At 43.5% G+C, this 24,990-nt stretch overlaps 1 protein-coding gene across 1 annotated transcript in view; it reads right to left on the bottom strand.

Moving 5' to 3' along the window:
- Positions 1-2,377: 2,377 nt before the first annotated feature.
- The window catches only part of GSN (gelsolin), a 37,219-nt gene continuing 14,606 nt past the window's right edge, over positions 2,378-24,990 (bottom strand). The window contains 14 exon segments of the mRNA XM_043983661.1: positions 2,378-2,775; positions 9,151-9,211; positions 9,807-9,884; positions 11,583-11,707; positions 13,483-13,657; positions 15,000-15,092; positions 15,094-15,171; positions 16,300-16,373; positions 17,417-17,433; positions 18,003-18,136; positions 21,930-21,998; positions 22,000-22,146; positions 23,519-23,607; positions 24,560-24,692. Coding sequence (XP_043839596.1) covers positions 2,606-2,775; positions 9,151-9,211; positions 9,807-9,884; positions 11,583-11,707; positions 13,483-13,657; positions 15,000-15,092; positions 15,094-15,171; positions 16,300-16,373; positions 17,417-17,433; positions 18,003-18,136; positions 21,930-21,998; positions 22,000-22,146; positions 23,519-23,607; positions 24,560-24,692 — 1,443 coding nt within the window. The 3' untranslated portion in view covers positions 2,378-2,605.

Here is a 24,990-nt window from a genome sequence, read left to right as displayed (position 1 = left end):
CTTTGGGCAAGTTCCTTCTTCACTCATAAAATGAGGGGATTGGAGTAGATCGTCTCTAAACGTCCTTTAAGCTTTAAAACTATGATTCTAAGGAGGTTTGTGACTAGGAAGAATTTTCTCATTTCACAGTTGGAAAGCAGGTTGTGTCAGGAATTGTCCCGTCTCTGGAAGTCTTATATCAAAAGCTAGATGATCACTTATCAGAGGAAAAGGGGTTTCTGTTCACATACAATTGAACTAATTGGAAAGTGCGACAGGTCTGGAGTAAACGATCCGGATTAGATTGTGCCCTGCCATTTATTAGCTAGGGGGGAGGTGTGTGTGTGGGGGGGGTGTCTCAGAGATGAATAATAATACATTACGGCTCTGTGATTGTCCTTTGTTTTCTTTCCCAGCTCTCTTCTATCCCACTCTTTTGTGTATGAAGCAAGTGGGGTTAAGTGACTTGCCCAGGGTCACACAGCTAGTAAATGTCAAGTTTCTGAGGCTGGATTTGAACTCAGGTCCTCCTGAATCCAGGGCTGTTTTATGCAGTTCGCCACCTAGCTGCCCCTATCCCACTTTCTTTTTTTTTTTTTAATTTTTTTTAGTGAGGCAGTTGGGGTTAAGTAACTTGCCCAGGGTCACACAGCTAGTAAGTGTTAAGTGTCCGAGGCCGGATTTGAACTCAGGTACTCCTGACTCCAGGGCTGGTGCTCTATCTGCTGCACCACCTAGCTGCCCAGCTATCCCACTTTCTTAATTGCCACCCACAATCTTTGCTTTTACCCATCTTCCTTCTTTCTCCTCTATCTCCCGTTACTGGCAATAAATTTGAAACAGTAAATTTGAGAATAGGATATTTAATGGCTTTGTATTTCATGTTCTTCAATTTTAAAACATTAAGCTTACCTTTATTTCTTTCCAAAAAGAAGAAGAAGAAGAATCCTACACTAAGCTACACTTTATTTTCATGTGGTCCTTTATTTCAGTATGTAGGTCAGTGGAACTTTGGGTTTCATGATCCTAGTTGTCGTCTCCTGGGGTTTTCTCAGGGAGCCAGGGGCAAATTTTCCACTTAAATGAAAATTCTACCAGTACTCGACATTTAGACCAGCCATGACACAACAGTGCTAGTTCATGCTTCTATAGCACTTTCTGGCGTTAAAAAATACTTTTTTTTAAATCCCTGTGGCCCCATTTTACAACTGAGACCCATGGAAAAAAAATAACTTGCCTAAATTCACACTGCTCTTGTCAAAAGTAGGACTTGAACCCAACTCTTAGAAAATAAGGTCAGGAAAGGGTGAGCAAGGTTTCCAAGGGTCTCCTGAAAAATTAGGGAAAGGAGAGTTTAAAATATGATAAAGTTTCAAAAAGGAGATGAGGTGATCATCTGTGGGTAGGGAGGGATCTTTTTGTAGCTTTCCAATATGAATCACATTAATTGGGAAAACAAGCTAACAGATGAAGATCATTTTTAAAAATAGTAAAACCATTTGCATTAGATAATTTAAGGTTAATTGACATATTGCTTCCATTTTCTGAAACATTATAGACTTCTCTGGGCTTTCATTTTCTTCCCTGTAAAATGATTGGTTGGGCTAGACCAGATGACCTATGAGGTTCTTTCCAACTTGAATAGCCTATGTTCTAAACTTCAGGTAGAATGTAAGCTACTTGGGGGCAGCTAGGTGGCACAGTGGATAAAGCACCAGTCCTGGATTCAGGAGGACCTGAGTTCAAATCTGTCCTCAGACACTTGACACTTACTAGCTGTGTGACCCTGGGCAAGTCACTTAACCCCCATTGCCCCGCAAAAAAATTTAAAAAGGAAATAATGTAAGCTACTTGAGGGCAGAGACTGTCCTGATTTTGTACTTGTGTCCCCAGTGCCTCTCAAAACTCTGTTTAATCCGTGATTCCCCAAAGGCCATCTTACATTGCATCGCTTCCATCTCTACAGTTGCCTCCTTTGATCGGGGGGAGCTTATCCTTGGAATCTTCATCAGAGGATGCACCCATGTTAGTCTTGCTTACTCTAAGCTCAGCTCAGCCTGTGACTGCTTGAGTTGCTTCTTAACTTTGTCTCCTCATTGGTCCTTCCCTGCCACAGTTTTCCTTCTCCCCCCATTAGAATGGAAACTCTTTGAAGCAAAGATTGTCTTTTTCCTTGTGTATGTATTCCCAGTGCTTATCCCTATGTCTAGCACATATGAAGTCCTTAATAATGGCTACTAATTGGTTGATTAACATTTTATTTTTTAAGGTCCCATCCAATTCAATGGTCAATAGTTCTAAGAAATCCACTGACCTAGGTTTGTCTACTCAAACCATGACATACAAAAAAAATTGAGTAAGCACTTATTCACTCATATTAAAAGAAACATTTAAATTGTTACATGTACCATGTAAGCTTTATTATGTGAAATCTCCAGAGCATAGAGATTAGGATATGTTCAATTGTTGCACAACTATTAGGCTACTGTAAAAAAACAAACAAAAATTAAAAAAAAAACAAAACTCCAAGAAAAAAAAAAAGAGGAAGAGACTGCTATGAGTCAGTCTCTTTGAAGACTAGACAGGCAGCTATCAAAGGCACCAGAACAGGTGGGGATTATGCTCTTCAGACATCCAGCTCAGCCATGGCCCTCTCCAGTGGGTCCACATCCCAGTAGCTGTTATCCCAACCAAGGAACCAGCCCATGAATGAGGGCGGTTCAAAGCCTTGCTTCACAATCGTGATGGGTGTTCGGCGATCCCGGTTTGCAGGGTCAGTTTCAATATACCGCTTAGCTGCAGAAAGACACACGGGGAGGGAAACAAAAACCCAGAGGTTATGAGTTTTTTCATTCTCCTTTGTTGATGGCCTTTGGGGACAGAAGTTGGCAAATGATGACACATAGCTTGTGTTCAACTGCCTGTGGGCTGGTCGCTAAAGTAGAAATGATAGAAATTTTAGGAGGAAGTGACTGATCATTATTAAGAGAGTTCATGATAGAGAAAGAAAGCCCAGCCAGAGTCTGATGAGCACACCAGATTTAAAAGAGCAGATTTCATAGAGGTCAGAGAAATGGCAAGATCCCATGGCCTGAGATTCAAAAGGGAAAGTGAGCCTTCCTAGATGAGATAGTCGTGTATGGGTGTATGGATGGATAGATTTATATGCATATACATATGTCCATGTTCATATGTATATGTGCATACATTTACATATATTTTTAATTTTGCAACTTTTCCTAATTATCTGTAAAAAAATTGTAACATTCATTTTTTAAACTTTTGAGTTCCAAGTTTTTTCCCTCTCTCCTATTCCTCCCCTTCTTTGAAAAGGCAAGCAATTTGATGGGATGCTCTTTTTTTTTTCCTTCAGGGCAATGAGGGTTAAGTGACTTGCCCAGGGTCACACAGCTAGTAAGTATCAAGTGTCTGAGGCCCCATTTGAACTCAGGTCCTCCTGAATCCAGGGCCGGTGCTCTATCCACTGCACCACCTAGTTGACCCCTGATGGGATGCACTTTAAAAAATTTTGATGACACACTCAAACAATAAGAAAGAAAAGCAGGGGGCAGCTATGTGGCGCAGTGGATAGAGCACCAGCCCTGGAGTCAGGAGGACCTGAGTTCAAATCTTGCCTCAGACACTTAAAACTTACTAGCTGTGTGACCCTAGGCAAGTCACTTAGCCCCAATCGCCTCACCAAAAAAAAAAAAAAAATGTAATGAAAGAAAAGAGGGAGATGTCTAAAAAGACACATGTGGATTCAAGGGGAATTCATCAGCCAAATTAAACTTTTTTTTAAAAAAGCCATGCAGGATGGAGTGGAGCCAAGATGGTGGGGGAAAGACATTAAACCCATAGGGCTCCTGATACAATCACCCCAAAAATAGCAATAAAAGAACCCTTGGGGCAGAAAAACACACAAAAATACGGGCTAAGAATTTTCTCCAGCTATAGATAGATTTCAGGGGGCCGTGCTGGGCCACGAATAAAGCCTAACCCTGCAATCGGGCCAACACACCAGACACCCGCCAGAGGAATTTGCCCCAGTGCCTCTGAATCGGCTGCAGCACTGGCATCTTCTGGAACCCAGCGGGCAGTTGGACTGAACAGCTGGCCCGGGAGCGTAAGTGCAGAGGTACCAGTGGACTGGGGGGAAGGATTCGACTGTCCCACCTCAGCGGGGAACCAGGAAGAAATCCTGAGTGGTGGGAGACCCAGGTGGGGGAGGGGAGCAGGGGAGCAGTCTCATCGGAAGCTGAGAACCACACTACAGAAAGCTTTGCTGGTTGGTTGCTTAGTAAAGTAGGCCTGAGGTTATTTCCGGACCTGAGAACAGGCCAGGTGAGATTAAAGCCTTCCCCACCTCAACCCAAAACACCTGGGACCCTATGAAGCTGAAAACAGGAGTGGAGCCGAGAAGCAGCCCCGCTCCCCCCCCACACACACACCCCAGGGGAGAGTTTAAAATCAAATGAAAGTGAGACCAGGCAGGCTGAGAAGAAGCCCAACCATCCCCCAGGCCACACTGTAGCTTGAACAGTGTGTCCTGGAAGCAGCGCCACACTTGAAGAAGGAGTTAAAAGCCAAGAAATAGTAAGCCAGGATGAGTAGGCAGAGAAAGCAGAAGACCATCGAAAACTTCTTTGGGGGTAAGGTAGACCACAATACAACCTCAGAAGAAGAAGATAATAATAGGGTCAAAGCTCCAACATCTAAAGCTTCCAAGAAAAATATGAACTGGTCTCAGGCCATGGAAGCTCTCAAAAGGGACTTTGAAGAGAAAGTAAGAGAAATAGAAAGATGTAGAGAAAAGGAGGAAAGAATGGAAAGGGAAATGAGAGCGATGCAGGAAAGTCATGAGAAAAAAGTCAACAGTTTGAAAAGCCAAATGGAAAAGGAGATTAAAAAACTGTCTGATGAAAATAATTGCCTAAGAATTAGGATTGAACAAATGGAACCTAGTGACCTTATGAGAAACCAAGACACAGTAAAGCAAATCCAACTGAATGAAAAAATAGAGAGCAATGTGAAATATCTCCTTGGAAAAACAGCTGACCTAGCAAATAAATCGAGGAGAGATAATCTGAAAATCACTGGACTACCAGAAAACCATGACCAAAACAAAAGCTTAGACACCATCCTCCAAGAGATTGTGAGGGAAAATTGCCCTGATATTCTAGAAGCAGAAGCTAAAATAGAAATTGAAAGAATCCACCGATCACCTCCTGAAATAGATCCCAAAAGGAAAACCTCCAGGAATATTACAGCCAAATTCCAGAACTCCCAGGTCAAGGAGAAAATACTGCAAGCAGCTAGAAAAAAGTAATTCAAATACTGTGGAGCTCCAATAAGGATAAAGCAAGATCTAGCAGCTTCTACATTAAAGGACTGAAGGGCATGGAATATGATATTCCAGAGGGCAAAGGAACTGGGACTACAGCCAAATATCACATACCCAGCAAAACTGAGTATAATTTTTCAGAAGCAAAAATGGGATTTCAATGAGAAAGAGGTCTTTCAAGCATTTGTGATGAAAAGACCTGAACTGAATAGAAAATTTGACTTTCAAATACAAGATCCTGGAGAAGCATAAAAAGGTAAACAGGAAGAAAACTTCATGAGGGATATTAAAAGATCAAACTGTTTACATTCCTACATGGGAAGATAATACTTTGAAATCATAAGAACTATCTCAGTAAGAAATTCACAGAAGACAGGGCTGAACTGAATATGAAGGGATGATATCTGTAAAGCATTTATGTTTTGTTCTTTGTAGGGCAGACGGGGTGGGGTGTCTTATGTCTGGGGCTGGATTTGGGCTTGGGGCCTCCTGGGTCCAGGGCTGGTGCTTTGTCCACTGTGCCACCTAACTAATCCATGATGACATCATTAAAATAGGGTTGAGGTGTAGGAGGAATAAACTGAGGGAGGGAGAAGGGGAGAGATAGTCTGGGGAGAGATAGTACACATGAAGGAAACAAGAAGAAAGCTTATGGAGGAGAGTAGAAGAGGGGGGAGGAGTTGGGGAGTGAGTGAACCTTAATATCATCAGAATTGGCTCAAAGAAGGACTAACATACATACTCAAGTAGGTATAGTAATATATTTTTGCCCTGGGGGTGGGGAGGGAGAAAAGGGGGAGAGGAGAAGGGAAGGAGGAAAGGGCAGATTAGGGGAGAAGGCAGTAAAAAGCAAAACACTTTCAAGAAAGATGAAGATGTTCTGCTTTACTGCACCAGTATGCCATATTGAATTGCTTGATCTCATAGGGAGGGTTGAGGAGGGAGGGAGGAAGAAAAATTTAGAACACAGAATTAGCTCAAGGACCCTGATCTCATTGGAGTGGGCTCATGGAGGGAATAGCTTTCATACCCAATTGGGAGGAGCAATCTATTTAGCCCTGCAGGAAAATAGGAGGGGAAGAGGATAAGGAAGGAAGGGTGAAAAAAGGGAGTGCAGAGCGAGGGAGAGGATAGTCAGAATTAAAACACCTCTGAGGAGGAATAGGTAAAAAGAAGATAGAGTAAATGTCATGGGAAGGAAGTGGGATGGAGGGAAATAGTTATGATGATTGATTATAATGGCAAAACGTATGGTACCTACTTTGCTGGGCTTTTATAAAGAAAATTCTCTGTCAAGCTTAAGGTACTATATAAAGGTTATGATTAACAGGATACTATCAGAAAAACCTGGAAAGACCTACATGAACTGAAGCAGAGTGAAATGTACTGTATACAAAATAACAGCAATAGTGGGGGATGATCTGCTGGGAAGCATGTGGTTATTTTCAGCAAGGCAATGATCCAATATAACCCTGAAAGTCTTATGAAGATTTCTCTGCCCATCTGCAGAGAAAGAACTGATAGTATCTGAAAACAGATGGAAACACATTAAAAAAATTTTTTTTTTTCATTTCCTCTTTGACAATTCCTTAATCTGAAGTTTTGGGGTTTTTTACTGTTTTCTCTCACAACTAGCTAATATGGGAATTTTTCCATGACTTAAAAAAAAAAAAGCCATGAAAAGAAGATAAAAGCAAGGATAAGTAATCGAAGAATTGTCGTTGTTCAGTCATGTCTAACTTTTTGTGACCCCATTTGAGGTTTTCTTGGAAGAGATACTGGAATGGCTTACCAATTCCTTCTCCAACTCATTTTACAGATGAAGAAACCAAGGCAAACAGGGTTAAGTGACTTACCAAGGGTCACTCAGCTAGTAAGTGTCTGAAGCTAGATTTGAACGCAGGTCTTCCTGACTCCAGGACCAGCATTCTATCCCACTGTACCACCTAACCACCCTAACTGAACAGCAACATAAACAAACTACATGATATTCTGGTAAAAATTGTAGAATATTTGATAAAAGATGGGTTTGAGCATTTAGAAAGGGGGGTAGTAATGATCCTTGAGATCCAGCATGGCTTTAAGAACAAGTCATGGCAGACGGATCTGATTTTCTTTTTTAGTACTGTTACTAGACCAGGAAATCAGGAAATTGCCATAGGCACAATGTACCTAAGTTTGATAAAAATATTTGGTAAAGTCTTGCATGATTGTCTCATAAACAAAATGGAAAGATGTGGGCGAGATGACAATACTAGTTAAATGGATTCTGAACTAAAGAAATGGTTGGGCCTAAAAAGTAGCCAACTATCAAGGTGAACCTGGAGGGAGATCTCTAGAGAAATATCCCAAAGGGCTGTGCATGAGTGAATAAGACAGCCAAAGGGCAAATACTAGATTGGACTGCATTCATAAAGGCATGGAGTCTAAAAGGTGATGGTCCCCCTTGCCATCTGCTTTCATCATAACACATCTAGGGTACAAGATTTAGCTCTGGATGCCATGTTTTAAGAAAGGCATTAAAAAAACTAGAGTGCTCTCAAACGGGGTATGAGAAGACTGGAGATCATGCCATATAAAAATCATTTGAGAAACCAGAGATGTTTAGCCTGGAGAAGCAAAGACTTGGGGGGAGGGAGGGAAGAGGGGATGATTGCTATGTTCAAGTATCTGAAGGATCATCATGGGAAAGGGAGATGGGACTCATTCTGCTTGGTCTCCAAGGGCAGAAACTAGAAGTAGTAAGCAGAAGCTACAAAGAGGCAGCTTTCACCTGGATTTAAGGAAAATCTTCCTAAACAATTACTGTGTCCAAAAGTGGGCAGGCTTGAGAGGCAGTGGAGCCCTCCTTAACAATGGTGGGGGGGGGGGGAAGCTAGGTGAGCAGTGGATAGAGCACTAGCCCTGGATTCAGGAGGACCTGAGTTCTAATCTGGCCTCAGACACTTGACACTAGCTGTGTGACCCTGGGCAAGTCACTTAATCCCCATTGCCTTGGAAAAAAAAAAAAAAAGAACTGAAACAATGGTGGGGAGGTTTGACCACTTGTCAGAGATATAGTACAGGAGTTCCATGTTTAGGCATGGGTTGGATGGAATGATCCCTAAGGATTCTAACCTGGATATTCTGCCATTACTTATCACTGCAATTTTGCTTCATGGGATAAAAGGATGTTTAGACAGGAAGATGCATTAGCACATAAAATATTACAGTTGGAAGGGGTCTTAGAACCTAACAATAATAGCACCTCACATATATAAATACAGAACATAGACTGTTCAAGCTGGAAGGGGACCTTAGAAACTCCAGTATTCTAATAGCCTCTTTTTTCCAGCAGAGGAAACTAAAGCCCAAAAAGGAGATCGGGGGTTGTACTAATAGAAGGTAGTAGCCAGGACTAGAACACAGGCCTCCTCATTCTCACTCAGTCCAGTGATTTTCCCACTACGTTCTTTTTTGAGTATTTTAGGTAGAAGACAGTGATGCTATAAGAGGAGGCTCTAAAGGGCCATAGCTCCCTTTAAAGAAAATTTGGGGGGCAGCTAGGTGGTGCAGTAGATAAAACACTGGCCCTGGATTCAGGAGGGCCTGAGTTCAAATCTGGCCTCTGACACTTGACACTTATTAGCTGTGTGACCCTGGGCAGGTCACTTAACCCCAATTGCCCCACCCCACCCCCCAAAATTTTAAAAATAAAAAAATAAAGAAAATTTGGTCCCCAGAAAATGAGGCTTCCCCATCCAGAAGAAGCAGCCTCAGACCTCCTCCACCCCATGTCACTTCCTGCTGAACTACATCCAAATAGATAGAAAGTAACAGGAAATTACCAGATGCTAAGGCTTCTGTCTTTTCCTCCTCTTGAGAGTCCTTTCCAACCCAGACATATACCTGTACATTCAACATGAAGGAAGATGAGTTACACACAGGGAAGGGCAGCCGCTAAGCTTAGAGCTAAAGAGGTAGGGTAGACACTATCCTTTTAAATACCATTTTCCTTTGTACTTGGGTCTAGGCTGAGTCCTCAATCCTCAAAGCTCTATGTTACTAATTCAAGTGGGGTCCCTTAGGCTCTATGGTCTGTGGGAGAAATAGCTGAACATTCTTCCACAAGACAGAAGGTGGGAATGCAACATGCAGAGCTGCCACTAGGGCAAGGTGGTCAAGATCTTGTCCCAGGGTGCAAAAGCTTAAAGGGTGCTAATAGTACTTAGAATATATATATATATATATATATAACACACTTGTTCAAAGGACAGAGTAAGGGCCTCACTAGAGGCCTGGTTAAGGAAAGTGAAGTCTCACCATGTCCTTACATTAACCTTGGGTGGGCGGGGAGTGCATTTCATTTACCATCACCTCTCCCATGCAATTAAGCACAGTAAAGGTGTCATCCCTTTGGGAAGGACAGGGCCCAGGTAACTAAGCAAACTATTCTTTTATTTATCTTCCCTCCCTTCCTCCTTCTCCCCTCCATCTTTCAGACCTGATCCCAGGTATCCAAGAGCATGACATCATCTGTAGCCAGATCTTCTTGCATAAATTCCCCAGGAACCTCTTCAATCTGGAAAGAAGCAGGAAGGATTAATGAAAGAAAAGAGGGGGAAAAAAAAAGAAATCCCTTCCTTTCTCCAGGCTCTAGCCATTCAGAATCATCTAGATGCCTATATGTTTTAGGTACTATAGGGGCAGAATCTCCACCTTCTCAATAAGGAAGCTAAGTCTCAGTGATACTAAATCATTTGAATAACATAATACAGTCAGTAAAATGGTGGAACCGGGGCTCAACTCAAAAATTTCTCACTCCTAGTTTGCTGATTTTCCCACAACACACAACTGCTGGCCCACACTCCTTCCTTTGCTAAATAAGTGGTGGGAGGAGGCTCTCAGCTTGGTCCAGTCTGAGGAGTGACATCCTATCTCCCTTTCTCCTCATCTCCCTTTTCCCTCTCCCCAGACTGATGAGTGTTCACATCAAATGAGGATAAGGAGTGCATTCAGTAACTTCCCTGGGGTAGCCTTTCCCACAATAGCATAGTGAGAACAGGTCTTCTTCCCCACTAAGAGCAAGATGTAAAGGCCTCAAACTGCAGAAAGGTCTTCCCAGCTGTCAAGAATTCATAATGCTGGGACGTACTGCCAATGGCAGCAATGAAACCTTTCATTTCAATTTTTCAGAGTGGCATCAATTCCTTAAGGGGTTATACCTTACTACTAATAATAACTGACACTTATGGAGCACTTTACATATGTTATCTCATTTGATCTTTACAACAACCCTGGGAGATAGATGCTAGGATTATCCCTGATTTACAGATGAGGAAACTGAGAGACTGTAAGAGATTAAGTGACTTGCTCAGGGTCAGATAGCTAAGGAAGCATTTGAAGTGGGATTTGAACTCAAATCAAGCATTTTGACACCTAGCTGCCTCTAAATAGGAAAACAGGGTGCTATATAGTACTAGGAGAGAAGCCAACACTAATGTGGATGGTGCCACACACCTACATAAGCAAGTTTTTTCAGCAAGTGGGAAGAGTCACCAATATCCTTATCACTGGGAATCAATACATTGTGTCTATGGTTTGGGTTTATTTGTTTTTGGCATGGATCTGTAATTTCATTGGAAGAGACTCTGCCTATCAACCAATGCACAGCTGCACCTGTCCTGCCCCTTACAGCCTTAGAGACCTGCCCAGGACACTAAGAGGTTAAGTGACTCATGTTAGAGGCAGGATTCAAACCTAGTTCCTCCTGACTCTGAGGCCAACCTTCCATCCGCTATACAAGGCTGCCTTTTAATCTGTTGTGTTTTAGTGACTGTGCAGAAGACAGTCCCTCCTGTCATTCGGGATCTCCTTGTGTCCCCAGGGTTTTTGTTCTCCATCCCCATAAGCCTATCATGCATGAACCTCTCTACCTGACCAACAAGAATCATACTGTTGTAATGGTTTTACACCCAATTCAACCAAAATAAGTATGTTTTTGCTCCTACTGTAAACAGAAGTTTTAATGGTCTTCTCAGGAATCACATAACTAAGAAGAAAGGACGGGACCTGATTTTGCCATATGATCATAATGAACATGCAGAGGGGGGACCACTGTGCCTTCTGCCTCCTCGAGGGGAAAACAGCATTTCTATAAACCATCAAATTAACTTCATATGTCTGGTCCAAACTGGGCCTACACCTTTGCTCCTTCCTCTGAAAGGGGAAAGCAGAGAGAGGGCGATAGATGGCTTGAGGCCTCTTTCATTGAACTCACCACAAAGCGGCCAATCTTGTTGGTGCAGGCAAAGAGACGAGGAGGGTGAACATCCATCTTCTTGTCCTTCAGCCGTGGAGATGTACGGTATGGGGCCTTCCCACCCAGGGCTTCCCAGAAGCTATCTGCGAGGGAAAAACAGATAATGGATGCTGTCTTCTGGGCTTCCTCTGTTAATATATTTCACCAGTCTTGGGTATCCTTAATCCAAGGGAAGAATCCTTACTCCACTGGTCAAACTAACTGTTCCCATGGCCTCCTTCTTCCCCAAATATGTCCCATTAAATCTAGTCTTTTACACCTAGGCCAAAAAAAGCCTTCTTAACTATGTCCCTAGAAGTTACTATATGGTGAATACTCCCAAACCAACAATACTACTACTAGGCCTATACCTCAAAGAGGTCAGAAAAAAAGGACCCATATGTACAAGAATGTTTATAGCAACTCCTTTTGTGGTGGTAAAGAACTGGAAACTAAGGGATTGTCCAGAAATTGGGGAATGCTTGAATAGATCATGGTATAAGGAGTAGTGTGTTCATAAACTGGCTCCAAATGATAAAAAGACCAAATTGTTAAATTTTCATTGTGGGGGCAGCTAGGTGGCACAGTGGATAGAGCACCGGCCCTGGAGTCAGGAGTACCTGAGTTCAAATCTGGCCTCAGACACTTAACACTTACTAGCTGTGTGACCTTGGGCAAGTCACTTAACCCCAATTGCCTCACCAAAAAAAAAAAAATTTCATTGTGAACATTTACACTTCAGAAATTTGCAAATGCGATTTATTTGTTGTTATTGTTAACTATCTAGACATAAGAAAGTGATGGATAAAAATGATTCATATTAAACTTAAAAGTGTGTTGTGGGCCCCTTTTTTTTTCCCAGAGGCTATAGTTAACCCTTTATCAGCACAGTCCTGGGTATATGAATGTAATGGACTGTAATACGAATATAATGATTGTAATGTAAACCATAGGAAATGACAAAAGGGACAATTTTAAACAAACTTGGGAAAAGTTGTATGTAATGAGTAGAATCAGGAGAATTTACTCAGTAACAACATTGCAAAGACCATCGACTTTAGAAGAATTAAGAACTCTGACTAACACAAAGAATAACTAGTTCCAGAGGACTAATGATGAAAATGCTACCATTTCCTTACAGATAGGTAATGGTTAGACTCAAGTGCTGAATGAGATCCATATGTTTGAATGTGGCCAATGTGGGGATTTGTGTTTCAGTTGTCTATGTATTACCAGGGTTTTCTTTTCCTTTATTTTTTTTTTTCATTGGGGGAGAAGGGGAGAGAGGAGAGGAAAAATACATGCTTGTTAATTGAAAAAATAATTTAAAAAAAAAAAAAGGAAAGGGGGCAGCTAGGTGGCACAGTGGATGGAGTACCGGCCCTGGATTCAGGAGTACCTGAGTTCAAATCCGGTCTCAGACACTTAACACTTACTAGCTGTGTGACCCTGGGCAAGTCACTTAACCCCAACTGCCTCACCAAAAAAAAAAAAAAAGGGAAAGCCTTCTACCACTAGCCACTTTGCACAAGACAATCCTCTCCCTAAGGATAGCCCTAGGATACCCTGTCCTTCTCTTCTCCAGCCTCTCAAAATCTTACCCTGGCTTTAAGGCCCAGCTGGATTCTCACCTCCTCCAAGAGACCTTCCCTGATCAGTGCAGCTCAAGCTTATTTCCCTCCTAGCTCTGGGTTCCCACAACACTTAAGTCTTGTGGCACTCACTGAAGACAGCACATAAAATCTCATATTTCTTAGGTCTGCATTGTGTCTGAGAAGGGCAGCTCATCAAAGGTGAGAGGTAGTCACCCACCAGGCAATTGCTCGGATGGACATCCCAACCCCACATCCATGCCAGGGCCATCCCTCATGGTGCCCACCTGGCTCACTGCCCTCAGCCACTTGCACAGGCCGAGCCTTCAGCACCTTCAGCAGTTCCTGGGCCCCAGACTTCTCTGCGTTGCTGGCTCCTTCACCCACCCACAGATAGGCAGAGGAAGGAGTTTTCAAAACAAAGGCATCATTGGAGTTCAGCTCACTCGCAGTCGGGTTCACCTGGGGGAAAAGTGGGCACCCCCCCCCCAAGAGAAATCATTCCATGTACTAATAACCAAATTAACAACCATCCTGAATTCCCCAGGAGCTTCCCCCACAAGCCTCACTCACAGTGAGGGGCAACAGTTATAAACACTAGACACAGCAAGTTCTTTGAGGCCTGGGGGGATGAACCAGACAATCATTAGAATATTTCTAAAAATGGGGCTGAGTTAACAACATTAGGGAGACAGGAGAGTATTGTGCACTGGGAATGAGAGGACTGGAGTTCTGTCCTGGTGCAGCCATTTGCCACCTTTGTGACCACTGGGTCTGAGTTTCCTCATTTAGGAAATGAGAAAGCCGGACTAGAGGATCTGTAAGGTCCCTTCTAGCTCTAGAGCCCTGTGATGCACTCTCAGGCCACAAGTCTCCAACTCTGTATAAAGATTCAAGGGATTCTTCTCCTATTCTGAGACCGGTTTGCCAGTTCACCTCCCTGTTTTTGTTAGTCCCTTTGGGGTTTGCCCTCTCTTCTAGAAGGGGGAAGAATAGAATCATAAAATTTCATTGTTGGGGGCAACTAGATGGCCCAGTGGATCGAGCACCAGCCCTGGATTCAGGAGGACCTGAGTTCAAATCCAGCCTCAAACACTTGACACTTACTAGCTGTGTGACCTTGGGCAAGTCACTTAACCCTCATTGCCCCGCCCCCCCCCCAATTTCATTGTTGGGAGGGACTTTAAGAGGCACCCAGGAGCAGCATGAAGGTCCAGACCATATGACCCGGAGGGTTTTTGGGCAGAGCCTCCAGCTCAAGCTCAGGTCAAGTTCATGTTCAGGGACTGTGACCATGACAAGGTAGTTTTTTAACAAGAGCTTTCCTTACAATAATCCTGTTAAGTGGAGGATGGAGGTACGGTCCTATTTTGTAGATGAGGAGCTTGAGGCCCAGCAAAGAGAAGTATCTTGTGCAAGGTCACACGGCCAGGGTCTCATGGCAGCCCAGGTCTTTGGACCTCAAAATCCCCTGTCTTTTCCACTACATACTGCAACCTTGTGGTGGCCTGGCTCTCACAGCAAGATTCTTCCTGCTAACACGAAAGGGATGACTAAGATGTTCAGTGCCCCCTTGGACTCAGCTAGGCCTTAAGACTTCAGGGAAGACCAGGTCTGCTTTCCATTCCTGTGTTCTTGCCCACAGCAGGTCAGCGTAGGCTCATTGTCAGGGCCACCACCTCTGTGGTGTTCTGGAGGCGAAGGTTTGGGGAGATGAGGGCTTCAAGCCCTTGACTCACTCCCTCTCAATCTGATCCCCTGTGCCTGCTTCCAACCCCTGGCTAGAAGAAAATGTAGGCATTACCTCCACGGCCCTGGTGGCTCCAGAGCTGCTGGACCGGACCTGGAAGAGGCGGGTGCTGGCAGGGACCGTCTGTCCCCCTTCTCTGGAGGTGCCCGCCTTTGTAGATGATCATAGGTTTACCACCAAATAGGCTTATCAGGTGGGCAGGCTCCTTGCCCTGCACAACTCGGCTCTAGAAAAAGGCAGTGAAGATGGGGTGTCACAGCAGCAGCCAGAAGAGAGGCCTGGGGTGAGGATGAAGGGGAGGGGAGGATCATCCTATTCTTCTCCCCCACAGGATCCTCCAGACTCTTCCCCCACCAAACTCAGGTGCAAGTTTGTGTGTGGGGTGTGTATATCTACATATATGTGACATGACTTCTATGATATGGGTATGTTTGTGTCTGCTAATGCATGCATATAATGTGTGTGCACCTATAATTGTGCTGCATGTTGTATATAATGATCAATGCATATTATGCTAGAAATGTATATGCACATACATGTACATTGCATACAGTATACACACACTGCATGTGCATAAAATATTATTCAGTAGGTTCTTGTGTGTGTATATGCCATGGTGTCTGTGCACAAATCCTTACTATACATACATACACACCATCCTCACAAATACTGTAATGCACATACATGTACATGCCTATGTATATATGTATGTTAGGTACACATAGTTTAAACAGTGAGTGGTATCACCAACTGTTACGCATATGTATGCATATGGAGAAGCGATGTGAACAGGAATACAATGGGAGCAGGCAGCAGTGTTACCTGTATGTGTATGTATGTGTGCATGTTTAATACATGCTAATGTTTTTGGATATGTAAATATACATGTATGTGTACATATCTATACATATGACATATAATACACACATCTATACATCTATCTATATATCTATCTATATATATATGAGCATCAGCTTAAAGATGAGTGCTTATGAGGGGCTTGGTCCTTTGAGGGATCCAGTGGGCTAGGGGATACCCCCTGATCACACTGCCCCTTACTCAGATCTTTCCCTTTCCAAGGCACTGAAGATGTCCTGGGATTGCTGGGGGAAGGGGAAGGCTATAACACAGCCAGACAGCTGCTTCCTTGGATTCCCTCCAGGCTCTGCCAATGGAGGCAACATCACACAATGGACCACTCCACCCACCCCCGAGGAGGGCAGCCGTTCCCTTTGGCTGGTACACAGGAGGGTCTAGCTCTGGAGACAGAGTACGGCCAAGAGTTGGGAGTGAAAGGCTACTCACTACTCACTGATAACATTCAAAGGGTGGGGGTGGAGGGGAGGTGCGCTACCTGCACTGGAGTGCCACCTAATTCCTCATCCAGCAGTACTGTACGGATGGCAGCTGTGGCACGTTTCTTCCGTGCTGGAATCAGCCCCTTGCCCTAAAATAAGAAGAATCATCAGCATTAGTGTCTCCATTACAAAGGTGGCCAAACATAATAGAAAGAACATTGCCTTATCATCGGGAGCCCTGGGTTCACAGGTCTAGTCCTATCACTAGATGTCTCTGTGACAGTCTTGGCCTCACTTTTCTCATCTGTCAAAATGGGAATCATAATTAATAAACCCTACCTCTCAGGCTTGTCATGAGGAAAGCACAGTATAAATGTGAGTTGTTATAATTAATGATTGCCCACTTTCTATCTCCACAATGTTTTGTAGAGCCCTGTCTTATTCATTCTCTCTACTCATCTATACGTGTCCCTCTTGGAGTCAGGCTCATAATCCCGACTTTACAGCGGGGAGAGTGCCTAAATCAAAACCCTGTAGGAGGAGAACCATGCCTCCCAAGATACACAGTGAGTTTAGGGATGGTTTGGGCTGGATCCCAGAGCTTCTGATTGGACATGGGGCTCTCAGAGCCTCCACCATGTAAATCCTTCTAGAGCTCATGCTCTCCTGGGGAGGACTAGCCTGGACCCAGAAGGTGACCAAAGAGGGAAAGGGAAGAAGACTCCTTAAAGACCAGGTAGTGTAGTGGACAGAACCCTGAAACTCAGGCATAAGAAGACCGATAGCTGGAATCCTGCCTTGGATGTTTACTGGCTCTGTGACCATGGACAAATCATCTAACTGCTCTGGGCCTCAGTTTCCTCATCTATAAAATGGGGGCTTCTAAGGCCCCTTCCAGCTCTAAATCTTGGATTCTCTGAGTCTTCACTCTCCAGCAGTGGTTTGGAATGAGCAGCCTTGCACAAAGTGCAGGCTACTTTGCACCATCCCATTCAACATCTAAGCATCAAGATCTGGAAGTCTGAACAGCACAGAACCATAACATTTCAGGCTAGGAGGGTCCCCAGAGAGCATATAGGTCAACTCTATCATCTTACAGGAACTCGTGGTACAGTGAACAGAGAGCTGGACCTGAAGAAAGATCAGAGTTCAAATCCAGCTTTAAACACTTACTAGATGTGTGACCCTGCCTAAGTCAATGAATCTCTGTTTCAGTGTCTTCATCTGTAAAATGTGGATAATAATAGCATGTAACCTCCCAGGGTTGTTGTGAGAATAAAATAAGATGATATGTATAAAGCACTTTTCAAACCTTCAAGATCATATAGATATTAGCTATTATTATGTTGGGGTTTTTTGTTTGTTTTGTTTTTGTCTTTGCGTCCCCAACCAGCATTCTGAGTAAATATATGGCACTAGGACCACCAGGTTCTGCTGCCCCAGGAGACCTTAATGCAAGGACATAATGACATCCAGTTATCATGGACCATCATGATCTAATTCTAGAAAGCATCATCTAAGCCAACCCCTCTCGTTTCAGGTAGGAACACCAGAGCCCAGAATGGGGAAGTAATTAACCAAAGTCTGGGGCAGAGGTAGGACTAAAACCCAGACTTCCTGTCTCTCAAGGTCAGCCGGATGTCCTTTCCACCACATCACACTGTCTCTTGGTTGTATCAGTAGTGTTGACTAAGTACCAGCCGAGAGTCCTCCCAAATGACAGTCGAAGTGGCCCATCTTCCCACACCTAGATGATTACCAGTTATAGATGATTTGTCCCTGTCGGCCTGCGTGCTGATAGTTATACAGAATGATGTAGCTGTCACCACCGTAGAATTGGCCGTAAGTGGAGGGGTTCACTGGAACTTTATCAGCACCTTCAATTCTCCAGATCTGCCAAGGCAATGAGACAATCAGAGACATGCACAATGCGGGCAGCCTGGGAGATGGGCTAGGAGGAAGAATCTAGTTGAGGCTTTCTAGGGATATGGCGGAAAGAGTGCTAGACTTAAAACAGAAAATCCAGGTTCAAATGCAACTACAATACAACATTCTAGTGAAGTGGCCTTGAGCCAGGCATAGCTCTTCTTTGGGCCTTAGTTTCCTCATCTGTAAAATGAGAGAGTTTGACTCAATAACTGGTAGGGTCCTATTCAGTTCTGAAATTCTGTGATCTGTGACCCCACTGGGCAAGTCACTTCCTCTTCATGGGCCTCACTTCCTATAAATAACTCCACGTAGGCAGAACTAGACTAGAAGTATCCGACACATGGCCCATGGACCAGAGCGGGGCCCGTAACACTCATGAATATAGCCCAAACCAGATTAAAATGTTACTGGGATATTTTCCCAATCCCACTCTGATTGACTGAAAAACTATATAAATCCAATAACCAAAACCATATTTTAACCATTTCTATTTATCTGAATTTGATGTAAGCTGTTGAGGGTTAACATGAAAGTAAGTCCTTCAGGGGGCAGCTAGGTGGTGCAGTGGATAAAGCACCAGCCCTGGATTCAGGAGGACCTGGGTTCAAATCCAGCCTCAGACACTTGACACTTACTGGCTGTGTGACCCTGGGCAAGTCACTTAACCCTCATTGTCCCACAAACAGAAAAAGAACAGATAACTATTTTTAAAAAAAAAGAAAAGAAAACAAAATTAAGGTAAGTCCTTCAGTCAGCTGTCCTTAAATTTTGTGATCATAAAATCAGATATGATTATAATGTGGAGTTTTTGGTTCTGAAAAATCTAACAAACATCCTAAATACTTGGGCCCTGTTAAAGGTAGAGTTAGATAACAGATGTGTATTCTGAAGACACTAAGCCACATTGTGGAAGGTCCTTTTCTTTTAGTTATTAATGCGTCACCCCCATCAGTAAAGAGGTGGTTCAGGACAGGCTCATGAATAGTGAGCATGGAAGAAGGATTTTTCTGTTGTTTTAATTTACTTATTTCTCTGTAGAAGATAGAAGCTGGCATTAGCATATGCTCCACCTACCTTTGTCCATCCCTAGCCTTGATGATAGCAAGTTGCTATTATGGCTCATGACTTTTAAATGTAGCTTCACTTTGTGACAAAAGTATGTTCCCGTGAGCTTAAGGCAGGTAAAGTATCTTTAATGCTTTTTGTTGTTGTTTTGCAAATAATATATTTGTGAAACAGATAATATAAAACACTGGAAATGCCTGCTTCTTCCAGTGAGTGTGAAAGACCAAATGTCTTATTAGGTTCATTTATCGCTTTTAAAACAATATGAAAATGAATGACACTTGAGGATGTAAAGGAATCATTGGTTATCATTGTAACACAAATCATTTATTTGTCAGTTTTTTACTTTAATAAATTTTGAATTTCAGCTAAAATGGTAGTTTTATTTTCCTGCTTTTTCTCCTCTTTAAAATGGGAGTTCATTGTTTTTGTAAACTGTCATTTCTTAGTAGTCCTTTTTTTTCTCTTAAAATGGACCAATCATAGGGGGCGGCTAGGTGGCGCAGTGGATAGAGCACCGGCCCTGGAGTCAGGAGGAACCTGAGTTCAAATCTGGCCTCAGACACTTGACACTTACTAGCTGTGTGACCCTGGGCAAGTCACTTAACCCCAATTGCCTCACTTTAAAAAAAAAAAATGGACCAATCATCACTAATGGGTCTACAGATCCCATTCTGATAAACATAAACTATTTGTAGCAAAAAAAAAAAAAAAGTTACCAGGAAATGTTTAACAAAATAAAAACACAGATAATATTACATTTTTAAAGTCAGTATGTGGCCTTCAGGGATCCTTATGGTGGCCCCATTTCTGTTTGAGTTTGACACCCTTGGACTAAACTATCATTTTCTGAAGGACCATTTACAACATCCTCTTCCACCAATTACTTGGTGTACCCTAAACGCAGGGTTTGCCTAGAGGTAAGGGTTGAATTTAGGATGATCTCTTCTGACTTCCCCCAGTAACATACTGGGGAATATTACACGTCAATGACTCTCACCAGCTGCTCCAAAGGGAGCAGGCACAGGGCCTCTAAATTTGTCAGCTGTCCTACAGCACCCTCTGGTGGTCCCATGGGGACAAAGACACTGTGACATGATGGCCTTTGAAATTAAATCAAGATTATTATTAGAGCTGGAACCAACCTCAGAGAAAATTTAGTCCAGACCACTCACTTTACAGATGAGGAAACTGAGTCCCAGAGAAGGGAAAATGTTTTGAAATAGTGTGATGTAGGGTAAAGAGCACTGGATTTGGGGTGAAATCCTGACTGCCCCTTAACTCTATGTAGCCTTGAGCAAGTAAGTGGTTTTCCCTTCCTGAGCCTTAGTCTCCCTATCTAAAATATGACAAGAGGTATTAACAACTTCATCAGGAGGTTATGAAGTTCCAGTGAGATAGCACATGTAGAAGGGTTTGTAAACGATTGAGGTCAACATAAATGTCAATTATTATCACTATTACTGGCCAAGGTTACCCAGCAAATTAGTGGCTCAGGTGGGAGGAGAAATCAGGCCTCCTGACCTTGTCCCCTATACCAGGCTGCAAGTTCTCAACTACAAAGGATCAAAAAACTGCTCTAGGGGGGCAGCTAGGTGGCGCAGTGGATAAAGTACTGGCCCTGGATTCAGGAGTACCTGAGTTCAAATCCGGCCTCGGACACTTGACACTTACTAGCTGTGTGACCCTGGGCAAGTCACTTAACCCCCATTGCCCCGCCAAAAAACCAACAACAAAAAACTGCTCTAGGGAAGGAATGAAGCCAATCAGAAACATTCAACAATTGAATCTGACTCAAAGTCTCAGAGTTCTTACCATAAAGGACAGTGGGATGCAGTATCAAGACTGCTACATTAGAAGTCAGAAGTCCCAAATTTGAAACCTGCCTCTGATATTTCCTAGCTGTGTCCTGGGGCAGTGTTGCATCTCTCTGAGGTTCAGTTTTCTCATCTGTTAGATAGTGATCTTAGAAAGGAAAACCCTTTACAAGCTTTGAAGTCATTAGTGTTAAAGACTAATGTGAAAAGACTTTTTAGCCCTGGTTACAAAGATACTGATTGAAACTTTGTACCAAAAGGTACGTCAGTCAACCAGGTGATGCAGTGGATGGTATGCTAGACCTGGAGTCAGAAGACCTGAGTCTGACTCTAGCCTGAGACCCTTCCTAGCTATTGCATACCGTGGCAAGTGACATAACTGCTGTCTGCCTTGATTTCCTCATCTGTAAATTAAGATAACATAGTACCCTACCTCTTAGGATTGTTGGAGGATTAAAATGAGATAATATTTATAAAGCACTTTGAAAACTTTAAAGCGCTATACAAATGTAAGCGGTTGTTGTTGTTGTCGTTGTTTTAAAGTCCTTATAATATAATTATAGGGCAGCTAGATAGCACAGTAGATAAAGCACCTGCCCTGGATTGCAGGAGGACCTGAGTTCAAATCCAGCTTGAGACACTTGACATATACTAGCTGTGTGACCCTGGGCAAGTCAGTTAACCCCCCATTGCCCCATGCAAAAAAAAAAAATTTTATATATATATAAATATTATAGATCTAGATCTAGTTCCCTAATATGTCTGGAATTTGTAAGACTCGTGTGTTTCAATGGAAAAGCTATAGGATTTGGAGTCGGGGAGCACTCCATCCTCCATCTTCTCCACCCCACCCAATGCTTCCATCAACAGGATACCTGCTTCTGGCCAGTTTCCATCATCATCCATGCCTGCTGAGCCAGCATAGCAGTTGAGTTGTGCAGGGTGGGCAGCATCGAAAGGCACCCGCTCAACATTGGCGATGTGACTGGAAAGGTAGGCCACTCCCAGGCCCTGGGTCTGATCCCGCTCTCTCCAGTTCTTGAAAAACTGTTTGAACAGTGGGGTCTCACCACCTTCTGGGAGGATTTGGATCTGGGGGAAAGAAGGCACAACATAGGATGATAAAGTGGTTACTGTGTCCCTAAGACCCCTTTGGGTCCCAAGAGAACTGAGTCAACCTTTAAGAATCAATGAACTCCTATTTGCAGAAGGAGTGTACTCTGGGTATGAAATCGTGTGTATACTATCAGGTATAACTGATGTGTTGATTGGCTCTGCTCAACTGGTTTTTTTTCACCTTCTTTCTTATTTTTAATCTTTGTTAAAAGTGATAGCTCACTGGCTAGGTAAGCTCAGTGGGTGAGTCAGGAAATATGCAGAAATGAAGGTGATGTAAAAACAAAAGATATCAATGAAGAACAAGATTATGTTTAAAAAGAATCAATGAATTCAACCTAAAGATGCCCTGGGTCAGATATAAAGGTACTTATATGTGTATATGCTATTTCCTGCTATGCTCACAAAGGGCACAGACTGCTTGCTTTGTTGCCCCAGCAACAAGTACAGTGCCTAGCCTATTATTATGTGCTTAATAAACTGTTGGTAATAATTGATTGAATCACTGATTGATTTAGTGCCTAGAAACCTAGAACCCAATTCTGTGGTTGGACAAGGGACAGGGACTCCAGAAATTTAGAGGAGTTCACAGAGGGTCAAAACTAGAACAATAAAATTCTGAATTCAGTTCAAAGAAAATGTGTTGTGTCGACTGTATTGTGTGCGATGCTAGGCACTGGGGGAGATTCAAAGTTTAAAGAAGGCAACTTCTCTGCTCTCACTAAGCTCACATCTAGTAGAATGCATATAGATATACATCTAGTAGAATATATAAATATATGTGTGTGTACATATATGTATAGGAGGACTTTAATTCTCTCTGTGTGTGCATATCTGCATACATAAATCCATGTGTCTACATCACGCACACAATTAGAGTCTTCTTCTGGTGTCTCATTGAGTTCTGACCTACAGAATGCAAGCTCTGGGGGCCCTACCGAGCTGGAAAAGCTTCAGGAGCAGGCCTGGAGTCATCTAAGAACCAGCCTAATTCACAATTCAGGATAGGGGGTTTGGAATAGGGGTCTGCTTTGTTGATGCTACAATCTAAGTAAGTGGCATTTCTTCCCCTATTGTATTAGCAATTCATTGAGGACAAAGATGTGCCTTACACTTCCCCGTACCCCTCCCCTTAGACACTAGGCACCTAGCAGCTATTCTGTAACTCACATTATTGCCTTCACTAATCCATGTCCTTTTCCATTTTCTAAAGCTATACCAGGGCAGCCTCCCCTCCCAGGGTTCTTCTAGTCCTTTCTCCATTTTATTAGTCCAGGTCCTGGGGCACAGAGCTGAGCACCCCATACTTCAATGACTTCCCCCAGCTGCAAAGGCCTCAGCATCTCACCTGAGTCTCCTTGGGATAGTTCATCTTAGAGATGAAGTCAGAGGCACTTCTGAGAGCAGCCTTCCTCTCCTCCGTGTTAGCCTGTTTGCCTGTGGGTGAGTTGAAGGAACCATTCAAGTTGGGAAATTCCAAGAGAAGAAACTTCCTGCTTGACCACCCTCGAACCTCAGTGGGGAGGCTTGGCTCACAGACATAGCTCCGGGGTTCTGAGGGAAGCCTGGACCTTTTTGACAACCAGTAGCCTCCAGGACCCCAAGAGAAGGGATGCCAGCTCTCCCGAGAGATTCACTATCTGGCTCTGTAGCCAGACAGCTGAGACCCAGATTGCTCCAATGTCTCCCAGAAAGGACAAGAGTCCCAAGAATCGGGCACTCTGAGTTCCAAATAACAGGTGCACCCTCCTGTCCTCATCTGTTTATTCATAGTTAACTTCCCTAATTCTTCTCTGTCTCAATAGGAGGTCACTCTGTACCCCCCTGACAATCGCTGTTCAAGGGGGGGGGGGTCTTAGTCTGTCACTCAGCTCCAGGGTCTGGCCTCCTGAGGGCCAGACCCAACTGACAGAGAACAGTTATTCCCACCCTACTGCACTTATAACTGAAGGGCAGAAATATGTCCCACAGACACTTCTCCACACACTGGAATCACAGGATTATAGATCTATTAACTGGAAAGAACTCCAAAGTCCTGCTAATCCAATGCCTTAATTTTACAGATGAGGAAATTGAGACCCAAGCAGGTTAAGCTACATGCCACATCAAAGACAGGATTTGAACCTAGGTCTTCTGAATGCAAAATCAATATTCTTTTCACTGTACCAGGCTGCCTCTCCAGGTGTCTCCAGAGACAGTGGTTTATAGTGGTTGGTGCATTATAAGGAAAGGGTTTCCATTCATGCTTCAACCCCTCTGCCTTGTCCTTCAGCCAACAGAAAGAGAATTCTTGGACAAGGGTAAACGTTGTCTAGAACCAATGAAGTGGGAACCCTGGTACAAGTGCAATCTGAAATGTTCCCCACCCTAACCCTCCTTTCTAGGGCACCTTTCCAGACGAAGATCTTTTTATCTGAGCCATGGTCCAGGATAAAGCAGTCATCAGAGCTCAGAGCTGCCTGAGTGAAGGGGTTCTCATCAGCTACCAAGGACACAACCATGGTTCCGGCACCATTGGAAACCTGTTAGAGAAGAGAGCAGGCCAGAGTCAGCACCTCCCTCCCAGACTCTACAAAGCCAGATTCAGAAGCAGGGCCCAGATTCCAAGTTACCAGCCTCTCTCACTAGTTGCCTCCAAATGAGAACAAAGCACCCAGACAGTACCATTTGTTTTCCAAGTGTTTCAACTGTATGTTGAAACTTCCAAAGACACTTTCTCATTTATTATCTCCATTTGTCTTCACAACACACCAGTGAAGGTAGTCAGGGCAGAATCAGGGAACTGAGGTTTGGAGAGAGGGGGAGTCATTGGTCCAAGGT

Source organism: Dromiciops gliroides, chromosome 2 (assembly GCF_019393635.1).
Source record: "Dromiciops gliroides isolate mDroGli1 chromosome 2, mDroGli1.pri, whole genome shotgun sequence".
NCBI lineage: Eukaryota > Metazoa > Chordata > Mammalia > Microbiotheria > Microbiotheriidae > Dromiciops > Dromiciops gliroides.
This window is presented reverse-complemented; position numbering and strand designations above follow the sequence as displayed.